This window comes from Hydra viridissima, unplaced genomic scaffold (assembly GCF_058129835.1).
Source record: "Hydra viridissima isolate aposymbiotic clone 2 unplaced genomic scaffold, HvirCarnegie_v1 scaffold_1, whole genome shotgun sequence".
Taxonomy (NCBI): domain Eukaryota; kingdom Metazoa; phylum Cnidaria; class Hydrozoa; order Anthoathecata; family Hydridae; genus Hydra; species Hydra viridissima.
In genome coordinates, this window is record NW_028324300.1 from 24,781,778 (window position 1) to 24,795,476 (window position 13,699).

The 13,699-nt window shown below is 31.4% G+C and overlaps 1 protein-coding gene across 1 annotated transcript in view; it reads left to right on the top strand.

Annotated features, from left to right (window-relative positions):
- Nucleotides 1–13,699, top strand: part of LOC149894067 (NACHT, LRR and PYD domains-containing protein 14-like) — a 55,760-nt gene continuing 42,061 nt past the window's right edge. Inside the window, exon 1 of the mRNA XM_090070845.1 lies at nt 1–265. Within this exon, the coding sequence (XP_089926971.1) occupies nt 259–265 (7 nt within the window). The 5' untranslated portion in view covers nt 1–258. The remainder of the gene's footprint in view (nt 266–13,699) is intronic.

Sequence of the window (13,699 nt, forward strand, 5' to 3'; positions counted from 1 at the left end):
GTTTAACCAATCAAAGTCCATGGAGTTGGTAACAACCTCATCAACGCATTATGAATCTTCACATTTTCCATAGGTTTAAACGCAATCATATCAGTGCAAGAACATACTATTCAAGTTAAAAACTACCTGCCTCCCGATTCTTTTAAATTAGCTCTCATCATTTCAGGCAAGTTATGTTGTCAGCTACATGAAAATAAGGAAGAAAATACGGAGAAGATATTAAAAGACATTGAGAATTATATCGGAAAAAGAAGGTCGATGGAAGGTACGTAAAAGTATTTAAAAAAAATTTTTTTTTTAACTTTTTTTTTTGTTAATTTATTTTATTATTACAATCTAATTCCATTTTTTTATCAAGACTTGCAGGAAACTTAATCAATTTGTCGGTTTTACATAGAGTACACCTTCATTCATTAAGTTCCATTCGATGAATTGTGTCGGCGAGCGCGCTCTCCTCCGTATTTGTTGTTTCTTTTGTGTTTCTTTGTTACTTCCTATTCTCGTTGTGTCGAACAGTTTAAGTTTAAAGCGAAAAATTTAGAGAGGCTGTAACAGGAGAGCATTCTTTAGGCATTGTATCAATAAGTATTAAACAACTGATAAAATATGTCAAGGTCTATTGCAGGTCAGGAGTTGTTTCCTATATTCTAACTAAAGCTATATTTTGCTACTTATTTCTGTAAGAGAAGACTTTTTTATAGAAATAAGAAGCTGAATATAGCTTTAGTTAGAATATGGGAAGCAACTAATGTTCTAAGGTTCTTTTTCGTGACACAATCTTAATGTTTATAAAGGCAGAAGAAAATATGATAAATATGTTAAATTCTCATTCTCCTAGGTTCAACTGACTGCTTCTCCTTTTTTTAGAAATAATTTTTTTTTTCGAAACGAATCAAAATATTTTTTTTCATATTCAAATAAAATACTTAATTCAAATGATGCAACTGACCTCACCATTTTATGTATCTACATGCGCAAATGGAATGTATTTTTTATTTACGCAAATACTTTTTAAAAACATTTACCTTTAAAAAAATTGTGATTTTCATTCCAATTACCTTTAACAATTTGTAAAATTATTGAATAAATAAAAATCTTTTAAGTGAGTCATTGTACTCTTCTATCTCTGCCAAAAATGTTTAAAAAAACTCCAATAAACTCTCTTTGCTTTAAATAACCTATGTTAGGAATATTTACTGAAAAAATCGTTTATCTAAATTTAGGAACCGTCACAATTTACCTTCCTTTCATATATTATCCTACTCAAATAATACCATGCGACATCTGGTGAGGGTATAGTTGGAAAACAAATTTTGTTACAGAAAAAATCAGAAAATCTCAGACACAGATTTAGGCCCTAAAATCAAATTACAATAAATTAATTATTGTTCTTCTAAGAACTCGTAATAATAGCACGAGAAGGTAAATTCTTCATAATACCTAAAGATTGTCGCACTGGATAAGTAACCATTTTTTTTATGAGATCATTTTTATGGGGAAAGCAAAAAAATATTTTATTTGGCGTTTAAATGTGACACAGATGCAAGTCGAAAGTTTTTGGCGAGGGTTTCAGTGTTTGTAAATCGATTCCCATAAAAATCAAACACCACTGAGTCCAACTGGCTTTTCTTTTTTTTCTTTTTAAGTAACTTGTGCATATGAAACAAATACTAGAAGCCCTAAAATGTTAAGAAATTATTAGTTCTAAGTTACTTGTTGATAAAGAATATTTGCTGATTTGTGTTGTATTCAGTGACAACCTGAGGATTACATTATATTGAATGATATTGATGTAATTTGAATAACTTTAGTTGACAGTAAAAGATTTTATTTTACTTGTTAACATTAGGGTGGTCCTTATTCGTTACAAAAAAAATTTTCTTCAGTTTTCTGACGGGGCACCCCCTTCAATGGTTGACGTTTATGAAAAAATAATTGTACTGAAAATTTTATTTGAGAAAAATACATTTTAGGGGTCTCTACCGCAGAGTTTATATCTATAAAAGTGCCCACAGAAGGCTCATATGCTCAGTATTCTACAATATGAATGATTAGGACAAATATGATCACAGAGCACAACATTGCTTTATTGAAGCACATTTAAACAACTGTTACAGTGTTACATATTGTAATTATTATTGTCCTTCTGCGTTGAGACTGTCAAAGTGACAAAAACCGTCTAGTTAGTCCATTGCCAGGGTATTCTTCGCTTGATCAGGAAATCGCTGGGGGTACTTCTTTACAATTAAGAGAAGGCACTGTTTCTGCTCCTCATCGTTTGTGTGCAGCTTGTTGTATTCGTCCATTAAGGCAACTCCACGTTCTGCTATGTCATTCACAACTCTCATACTACTGACAGTGTTCATCGTCAACTGATAGTCAGCATCTGCAGACCAGAGCTTCACATCTTTGTTGAGGAAAGTTGACGGTAGACCAGTGATGGTGAAGAACCTACGACTGCTCTCGGTGACAAAGTCTTCCAAGTTCTTGGAGCTCACTAGCGTAGGATCAACAGTTATCCTCTTCAAAGGATATTCTGCACCCGGTGCTTGCAGGGTACTGACCATCAGACGTTTAGTGTCATCGGAGACTTCGTCATCAAAGAAAGCCAATGCAATCAGTTCTTCTGACAAATACCACAAATGTCCTAAAATTTTCTTCATTGCGATCTGAGAGACTGCTTGATTCTGTGCCTTGTATTTGTCGATCTCCTTGATAAGCTCGAGATCAACACGAGGCAAAGATGGCGCTGACGGCGCTCTAAACCAGGCCTTGACATACAGAGTCACTGTGAAAAGACACACGTCTGCTCTTCCCTTCTCTTCTTTATTTGTCATCTTGAACTGGCTTCTCAGCATCCATATTTTCAATGAATAAATAGCCTTGGCCATCAATCTGGCTCGATGCAGTCCTGCCGGAGCTTTCAATGAGCATCCTTGAGATGGAACGCCTCCCAGAAACATTATTGTCAGCTCTAGCAGTTCGCGATAATCATCACGAGGCTGAAACTGTTGCAGTTGGTTTTCAGCGAATGCAATAATTTCATTTGCAACACTGGAAACGGCACTGTGCACGATGTCATTCGAACTAGATGCCTGAAAGTTTGACCGGTCAATTATTTCCCAACTGCTTTGAAACCTTTTAAAAAATCATAATGTCTGGACCCTTTGAAGGGCCAAGAGAAAGAGTAACCGTTGCCTCTAAGACTATTTCTAAAATGTGATGACGGCAAGCAAACCAGAGCAAATCTTTGTCAAACTTCTGCTCCAGTTGGATGCAAGCACCATTTCTTGGACCACTATTGACGGAAGTAGTGTCGAAGCACACGCACTTGACTTTATCAGCTATGCCCCACGCTACAGTTACATCATAACCAGCTGTTGCTGCAGCTTCTCCAGTTGCAGATGGCAGCTTCGGTACACAAAGAAGTTGGTCAACTCCTAGTCCAGACACGAGGATTGGGAGCCAGTCCACAATTTTTTTGCTACTGATATCTTCCAGCAATTTCCCATCCCAGTGTATTGTTAGTGGAACTGTTGGCTTGAATTCTGCTTTCAAGTTCTCTGCCATTCTCTGCCTACATTTCATCCTTTCTCTTCGAATGGACGATTGATTGATATTAAACTCTGCTGGGTCATGACCGAGGTACTGCAGCGCTGGAGTCAGGACTAGTGCAGCATTTCTATCACTGACCTTTGTCATATCCAGACATACTGCTAACTTGTCATTCAGTATTTTGTGTGTGCCACGTTTACGTTTGGTTCTCTTTGAAGTTGTGCTTGATGATGGCTCACCAAATGCTTCATTATCATTACCAGACTCCTGTTCGCTTTCGGAATTCTGAAGAATAGCTTTCTCCTCTCTGGCCACTCTGTCCTGTTCTTCTCTCTCTTTTCTTCTCTTGAAGTTTTCTTCTCTACTGTGAACATCTCTTTCTATTTTGGCCATGGTTTTGTCAACACTTCCCATTTTACCACGTCGTCCCGCCTTACGCTGAGCTAACAGGAACTCCCTGTCCTCCTGCATGCTAATAATCTTCATGGCGTCCGCATGAGCAATGTCAAAAAGACTCTCTAAGCCATCCTTCCATTCTTCTTCCTTCTTGAGTAGACTTTCAGAGCGCTTTGCTTTATTTTCCTTATTTTTCTTCAGTTTGTCATATTCATGGAACAGACATTCAACTTTTTCAACAACGTGTTTCTTCAACCGTGTCGTGATGCGGGCTTTAGCCCACACTTCAAGAACGTCATTAGTTGTTGAATGTGATGCTTCACGAACGGTCTGTTTGGTGGCCTCTTTGTAATAGAAGAAAAGTGCCATGACTTCCTTCTTTGACGGTAACTTTGTAGAGCTGAGAATTTCAGACATTTGGCCTATCAGCCACAACTCAGTTTCTCGTCTTGTAGTTGGTTTCGAAGTCCTAAAGAAAGCATTGGCCATCTCCCTTAAAATAATAAATTTTATTTGTTACCATCCAATTTAATTATTCAAATTATATGCAATTTCTAACAAAAACTTGTAGAGCTCAGAAAACTAATTGAAAAATTTATGTTATGCTATATAAATAAACAACAATGACATATGAAAACTCTGACAAGGTCTAAAACCAACAAATAAAATACACAATTATGTGCATAAATGAAAAGTCAAGTTCGATACTATGGCACTCAGGCAATTGATATAAATTAACAATTTAAAATGGATTTAGCACAGCGGATCGGTCATTCTGTCTGTTTTATAGTAATTCATTATTAAATCAATATAATTTGGCAAATTAGTATTTAAGCAAAAATAAACAAAGAAAACACTCACTTTTGATCCAGTTTCCACTAGGTCAGTTGTTACGGATGTTTACCTGAGAGAGTCAGTAGTCACTAATTCAGATTCATCAAATATTATTGTTATATTAAGTGTCTGTCAGTGTCTGGTTACAAATGGCTGACAGCTGGTGAAATGCATTCTGGATAATTTAACAATAAATAAAAAACATCATATTGATAAATTATGCAGGCGGTATAGTGTGCAGTGAAAGAGTTCACCAGCATAACAACTAGTGACATGCAGCCACGGAACCCCACATGATACTTAACTATTATATATGTGGTAGGGACCTCTAAATGTTTTCAGATTTAGCTGATTTTTTTTGTTAATTTTTTATGCATGCATATAAACAAAATTCAAGGGTGCCCTGTACAAAAATTAAACTTTGAAAATTAAGGACTACCCTAGTTAACATGTTTTCAAATTGCAAGCATTCAAATTGCAATTGAAAACAAGGGATATAACTGGGATAAATCTTATATGATATATCTTGGATATATCTTTTTTTAATCTGTGAATTATAAACAAATTTTATTTCATCGTTTTAGAGATTTGCATTCGAAAATGAAAGTTTATACAACACAAAGGTTTATTCAACAATTTATGGGCAGTATAAATTCACACAGAGTTTTTCTATTTTTTTACCGATTAACATGATGTATCATAAGAAAAGAAATATTGAAAGACGGACTAGGGGGTAATGTTAATGAAAATGAAATGCGAGCACCTGTTGCTGCAATTCTTGATGGCCGAATAATTTACCGTGTATCTAAGGAAAAGGGAATAAATTTAATAACCCTGAAAAGATATATTACGAAATGTAAAAAAAACACAAATACAGTCTGAAAACCAAACTTTGTTGCAATCTCTCAATCCCTCATTTTTTGTTTTTTCTCATTAACTCAACCCCCTCCATTTTTTATAATGAATTCATTTCAAAGGAAGCATGATAAGTGGTGGTCCACCTGGATATGTTGGGGTCGTAAGTTCTTCCGGTTTGATGAATATTGCAACATTTTTAGAATGGATGAAACATTTTATTTAAGATGTGAAATGTTAACCAGCTAATTCAGAGCTTTTACTTGTTGACCATGTTTAGATTTAGCAAGAAAAATTGGTATAACAATTCTGTCCTTTCCACCACATTGTAGTCACCAGTGAGAAAACAAAAAAAAAAGTATTTCTAACAGTAATAACCATGACAGTGATGCGTTAGAATCACAACATTTTAACGAATTGTTTTTTAGATCTACTCAAAGATGTTGTAAAGAAGTAATTTTTTACTTTAACAACTTAGGAAACGTTGAGCCTCAGTATACAAATAACATTTTTATAGAATTGATTTTTTTTTTTTTTTTTTTTTTTTTTTCATTTTTTTTTCTATAATTGATTTCGCTTTTTTTTTTCTGCTATTAAGAGGAATAAATTTGTAGTAAAATTTATAAAAAGGTAATTGTTTTTTGATAAAGACATTGTTTGAATGACTAAAAACAATTTTTACACCTTCATGGTATAAATTTGGATTCGGATCAAATATACAAAAATAGGGTCAAGGGTGAATATATGTAGGATCAAGGGAGCATACTTGTATGCACCCTTGATCTCAATTGAGTGTTATTAATTTTTATAATTTATAACTTATTTTAAATATTTTAATCAGTAAATGTTCATTAAATTGTTATAAAGTATAAAGTTTGCTATCGTGTTACTTTAGAGTTTGAAGTGAAAACATAAATTCAGCAAATTGGCCGGATAGATTTTTAGGATGATGAGTGCATACTCTTCCCTATATAATGTTCAATTTTTAATAATTTCATTTATGAAGGTGACAAACAAATTTTTGTCGATGACAAATTTGTTCATTAGCATTTTGAATGAATGGTAAATACTACAGCTTTCAGCTTCTTGTTTTGTAGAGTGACTGACTCCTATTGCTATGTTTTTCACGTCTTATATTGAAATCAATCATGAGTTTGCTCTAGTGTAAACTTACTACTTTGATAATTGTTTCATCTTCAAGTTGGTGGATTTTTGAATATTTTAACTAAAGTTAAACAATACTTCTCACCCAATGCTTATTTTTAGAAAAATGTCAAAAATGTTATTGAAACACTTAATATTCACTGAAATTTTTAAAAGTTGTATAACTCTACGTTTTTCAAAGACGAATCTTTTTATTTGCAAAAATAGATGTCTGTGGTTTGAAAAAAAAAATCAAAAACCTTTACACTACTTTGCTCATTCTTTGTTTAAAATTTTGCGTAACTACGCAAGACTTAGAATTTCTCGCAGATTTTTTTGCGTAATTTACTCAAAGTTTGTTCGTTATTTTTAATTTATAGGATTGCAGTTTACGGAATTTTTTTTTTTTTGCGTAAGAAAAATCCTGTTTTTTTGCGTAAATAATGCATTTTTTTAGCTTTATAGGACTGGGACTTGGTCACCGCGAGCATCAAATTTGTAAAGCAAAATAAATCTTCGATTGTTTTGTCTTTAAATCAAGAAAATGTTTACAACTTACGATGAAATCTATAAGAAATGTTGTGATTATGCTTTTAACAGAAGTTTTCTGTTTCGATTGAGAAAAAGCTTTATGCAATTTAAATTCCACTGCTAGGAAATTTGACCACCAGGTTGAAGTTTGTGTCAAATAAAAAGTATTGATAAATAGAGTCTTTACTTACTTATAGGAATGGGAAGCAATTGAGATTGAAATCAAAATCTTTTTCGAAAATTTCAAAGTTCTTATTTTTTTAGTTATGCTTATATAAATATTTAAGTTTGAGAAACTTCATTTTGTTTTCTATTCATGCAACTTTTATGCTCACGAAGAACTATGGTACATTGCATCCTTTAGATGTTGGACAATATAAACGTGATAAGCAAATTAATCTTAAAATATCTTTTGAATTACTCATAATATTTTTAAAGTTGTAAAACATTTGAAGTTTTACCAAAAACAAATTTTAAAAAAATCTTGTTAAAATGAATTTTGAAATTCTCTCTCTCTTTATAAACTGTTAAGAAAAGTTATAAGAAAACGAGGTATTTTAGATTAAATTTCTGGGCCTGTGTTATGAGCCCGCAACAAATGCAACATTAAACATTAGGCTTTAATCAAAGATATTGGGTCACTGCAATAACGACAACAACGTTAAAATTACAAGGAATAAATATGCTTAGTAAATAAGGTTCGCTGAAGCGTTACACAAAAAAGGAAAGGAAATGACGTCACATTTTTGATCAGAGCTATAGATATATAACAGCCTTTCATTAAGATATCGGTGAGTAGCAGTTCAACTGTGTTTCTGAACAAAGTTAGAGGCTTCTCAATTTTAGGTTTTATGCCTAAGAAACAGGAGGAGGGGGGAGGGGTTAGAAGTAAGGTCTTCCTGTTAAGAAAGTTAAAGTTTATATTTATATATATATATATATATATATATATATATATATATATATATATATATATATATATATATATATATATATATAAACAATATCTTTATTGATTTTTATGTATTTTTGATAAGTTTCTGATTTAAACAAAAAGTAAGTAACCTTAAAATCAGATAAGTTTTTAAAAGTAAAACTTTACTTTAAAAAAATATGACTAAATAGAAAATTTTGAAAGAATCCAAAAAATTTAATGTTTTTATTTAAACTGGATGAATGAAATTTTTTAAAATTATTCTCAAATTTGTTTCTTAGTATATTATTTAATCCAAAAGTTTTTATGCATCTTTTAGTGGTGATGAGATGTTTTAATAACGTTTCATATAGCGTGATTTTAAAAAAAAGAAATTTAATTTGGAAATAAATTTTATTAGTGTTGACATTTTATTTTTAGCTACTAGACTTTCTCTTTTTTTACTATACGCAAGAAGGTGAGCTGAAAAAAATTTTTTAAGAAATCAAAAAGTGTCTCCACCTAATACCTGGTTTTTGATTTGTAAAACTTATTTATGAAGAAAAAAAGTCAGTGGTGATTATTTTTATCTGACCCACTTGGGCTTAAGTCTTAAATGTAAAACTTTTGACATTTTTCCTAAAAGCTCTATTTATCAAAATAATACCAAAAATATAAATTTTTTATTGTTTTTTAGTTGAAGTAAGAGAATATATTGCAAAAATATGACAGTTAATACTTTTAATATTTTAAATCTATGTTCAAATTTACTATCAAGATATAAAATCCTAACAATTGTAATGCAGTGGTTAATTACATAGAAAACAGAGAAATTTATATCAAATAGTTATACAAAAATAGGTATAATTATATAAAAAGTTAGCATTTAAAATATCTGTTTGAGTTAAAATTTTAAATTAATTTGCTGGATCTAATTTTTTTTTCAAATAACCCCATATTTGCAATCGTGTCCAACCACAGATGCTGAAGCTTCAGTAATAAGTTTTACATGTCTTTTAATATTTTGGCTGTGACACTCTTGTCTTAACTTAAGTGGATTTTCAATAATTTCAGGTATTTTACCTTCTTCAAATAGTCTCAAACTCAATGCCATGAAAGTCTTCTATGAAGCCTTTTAGATGCAAAACTTTATTAACCTTTCCTTCTGACCTCTTGATCCTCATTGGCTAACATTCCAATGAGAATATTTTCACCATGAGCAAAATAACCGTTATTATCTACAACTTTATAAAAAATGTTCTTAGCATTGAAATCAGGAAGTTTATAGATTCTTTGAATCACATTAAATAGGTTTTGGGGCCGTCAGTTAAATATTTATGAATCTTAATACTAAACCAACTAGAAAAATACACTTTTACTATAAATTTGGCAAACAGATTTAGATTTTTTGTAGGTTTGTAATAGACACTCCGAGATGATGCATGCTAATGTTAGCCAACAAGAATGGTTCATAGGTCCAGCTTCTAAAAAGGCCAAATCATCATCTATTTTTCCTGTGATTATACCTCAACAGGTGCGATAAACATAGCATTGGTCAGTCAATAAATCGTCAATAACTTTGTTGACTATGAAAAATTTTGGATTTGGAATCGGCCTAGATGAAACAGCCCCATTTCGAAAATTTGTCATTCATCTGTGAGGCAATAGCCAAACATTTTTTAGAATACTTTTCCTAAAAACAGTGCTGCATTTTGGTAAATTTATACTTCTATGGTTAACTCAAAATTAATAAAAATAAAAAAACATATTTTTAAATAGATTTATTTGTTTTAATGTAAAATATGAATCACAAAGTTTTCAGTCTTAAAATAAAGGAACTTAGGTCGTTTTTTTATTCCCAAAAAATTATTCGACTTAACACATTTGTTTCATAATAAAATATTATTTAACAAAGCAATTATTTTAATACTTTGTTGGGCCTCCCTTTGCTTGGATTACAGCTTCTAGACGTCTAGGCATTGATTCGACTAAAGATTTTGCTTCTTCTGTTTGAATCTTTTCCCAGGCTTCTTCAAGTGCCACTTTGAGGTTATCTTTTTTGGAAAATGACCGATCTCCAATTTTTCGGTCTAAAATTTCCCACAAATGTTCAATGGGATTAAAGCTCGGTGATTGTGCGGGCAATTCCAAGACCTCAACATTTTTTTCAGCAAACCACTCTTTGGTTTTAGTGGCGCTATGCTTGGGATTGTTATCTTGCTGAAATATAAAATCAGATCCTAGCCGAAGTTTTCGAGCAGATGACTACAAATTTTTCTTTAATATGTTTCTATATTGCAACTGATCCGTTATAGTATCAAAAAATTGGAGTTTTCTGACACCCTTCCGAGCCATTGAACGCCATACCATCATGTTACCGCCACAATACTTGACAGTTCCTCTCACGCAGCTTAATTTTTAGGCTTCTCCGGTTTTTCTCCAAACTTTTTGGGCTCCATCAGATGATTTTATGTTGAATTTCGATTCGTCGCTCCATAGGATCTTTTTCCAGAAACTTAACTTCATGTTTTTGAACTTCTTAGCAAACTCCAATCTTCTTTTCATGTGCTTCTTACTCAAATATGGCTTATTACGCACAAGTCATCCTTGAAATCCCTGGTCTTGGATACGATTTCTGATTGTCTGATGGGATAATTTGATTCCATAATTCTCTTCAGCTTGTTCTGCCAGTTTTCGAGCAGAAATGAAGCGATTTTTCTTGACTTGTATAATTGGGTATATATTAAGTTTCTCTTAAAACTCTAAAAATCTTTTTTTTTCGACCTTGCCCTTCTTTTGTGGCTGTTGTTCCAATCAAATTATGCCTCTTTATTATGTCGGATACTGTATTATGAGGAATTTCAGTCTCTTGCTGCACCTGACAGTAGTTCAGGTGCAGCAAGATTTTATTAACTGTATAAAAGTTTGCTTTATACAATTAATGAAATTGCATAACGAAAAAATATTTCAACAAATTTCACATAAATTTAATTAAAATTACCTAAATATCGCTTGATTGGATAATTTTTTTACAAGCCTATTCAATACTAAGTTTCTTTCAGAACAAATAATAAACCAACTGAAGCATAAATCAAAAAATATGAACACTAAACAAAACACTATTCCCAATAGAATAAATATGACAGACAAATTAAGTATCGCTATTCATTATTTTTAGTATAATTTAGAGCGTAAACATTTTTTTTTGGGAAAAACCTGTTTGGTCGGATAATTTTTTGAGACACTGGATACTCACCTCATAAAACTTGTAGTATTCATCTATCATTTTTAATAGAAATTTCTTTTCAATGTCTGCTAGTTTCTAGTGGTCTTTTTGATACACATCAAGCAATTGATTTGCCATTAAATTTTCTTTAAAATCTGCTGGATCTGTTTCATATTTTTGTCCTCTTTTCTTTTCCTTGCAGTTCACAAATTTATAAAATTTTCCTAAGTAACTGCTGAGCTCTGTTTTATATTTAAAGACAGATATTAGATAAGCTTAGTGATTTACTCATAGATTAAATAGTTCTACCCTTATATCTCTCTGAACACTGGCTTTTCTATAGGCTTTTAAGTAAAAACATCATTCAAGAAGTCGTCTTAGAGTGCAAAGTTTTCCATATGGACATTTTGTAAGGGTTTAAAATATTCATCCAAATTGTATTTACTTAATTTATTCGCTGCTTCTCTTGTAGAAATTGCTAAATTTGTTAAAATTAATGATAATTATTTAACTACGTATCTGAAAAACAACCAAATAGATATTAAATGGATTAATATTTGGAAAAAACATCTATTTGTTTGCTGTAAATAATTTTTTAAATATAGGTGTTACATTGTACATCTATTGGTGTAAAAACTAAGCACATTAACAAAATATTAAGCAATTTATGAAGAATTTAAGGATTTTTAACTAAAGAAATTTGACAACTTTTTAGGTCTTTTACATAACCTCAATTGGGTTGGCTTAAACTGGTAACCACATGGTTTTTTTTATGGTAAATCTTCATGCTGCATCCAGAACCAAGTGCTTAGAGGGGATACTTTTTTATTTTTAGGTTTAGGCCCATCGTAATTCTCAATAAATGAAAATATAAAGCTTTTATTACCTATGGCTGGACATTTTGAATTTGTGAATATTCTAGTTTTTCTCCTCGTTTTGTATTTGATTCTAAGATGATTCCTAAATTTGATTTAAATGAAGGTAATTGTAGGCTGTTAGAAAAGATAATGCTTCAGTATATTTTAGTTTGATACTAAAACTAAGTTGATTGTATTAAATGCAGCTTTTACTCATTGTTAAACTAAGACATTAATTTTGTGTTAATTTTTGTGTAATTTTACACTAATGTAAAAACTTAAAATTTCATTTAATTCCAGTCTTTTTTCATATAACTCTTGAAGTTTTAAATCTAAATTTTAATACTGTTGCTGATTTTCATAAAAAATTTGTTCTTTATAATTAAGTTTTTTTTAATTTTAATTGTATTGTATTGTTTTGATTTTCTCATCAACCATTAAAAGATAAATTCAATCCATCAAAGCATACTTATTCCCAGGAAAATTAAAAGTATTTCACTGCTTAAAAATTCATCCTCTTTTTTGATATCTACGCTCTGCCATTTGGTTATTTATTTTAGACTTCCTTGAAAGACTAATTACTCAACAGTCCTACCAATTTCAAGGGTATTAACCATGGTTGGTAGCAAAAAGTAGTCATTCAGCATTTAATAACAAGGACTAATATAGTTATAAAAGTTTTTAAATTGTGTTGCACAGCCATCCTAGTACTACTTAACACCTGATAAATCAGGTAAATTGGTTTTGATATATCTAACTATACCATCTTAACTTTTGTGGTCAAAAAGATTGTTACCTGAGGAATGTTTCTTCTTTAAAATAAAGCACAAATGGGTAAAGTGAGCATTCACTTTTGGTCCAGTGATATTCTTGACATCATCCTGGACAACATGTTTATAACTTTCATTAGTATTAAGCTTTCTTTCTGCTTCAGATTTTCTTTACTGTTGTCAATTCTGTTGCATAAAAAACCAATATGCTGTTAAATGGCGCTGTTTTTAATACTGGTGTTGTTTGGTCAGTACTGTTGTATGGTACTTTGGTTATGGATGCACACACATCTCGATTGCATTAGTTGTTATGTACCACTTAGGTTTCAGATTGAATTTTTAATTGCAATTTACGTTTCATTAAGTTTAAGTAGTAAAAGCCTTTTTTGAGCATCCTTGTTTCGCCTAATACTTTCAAAGTCTTTTTGCTTTGGCATCATTTGTGAAAAGTCATCACTTAGAAGTCAATTACTAGTTTGACTATGTTTGGTAAAACAAATTTTCAAGGTTTTAATTCTGGTAATGATAGAGTACTTAGTTCTTCTTTAAGTTTTCATGCAGCTCTAACAAGATTGTTAGATCTTTCAAAGAAGTCTTTTTTTTTTTTTCACAAACCATA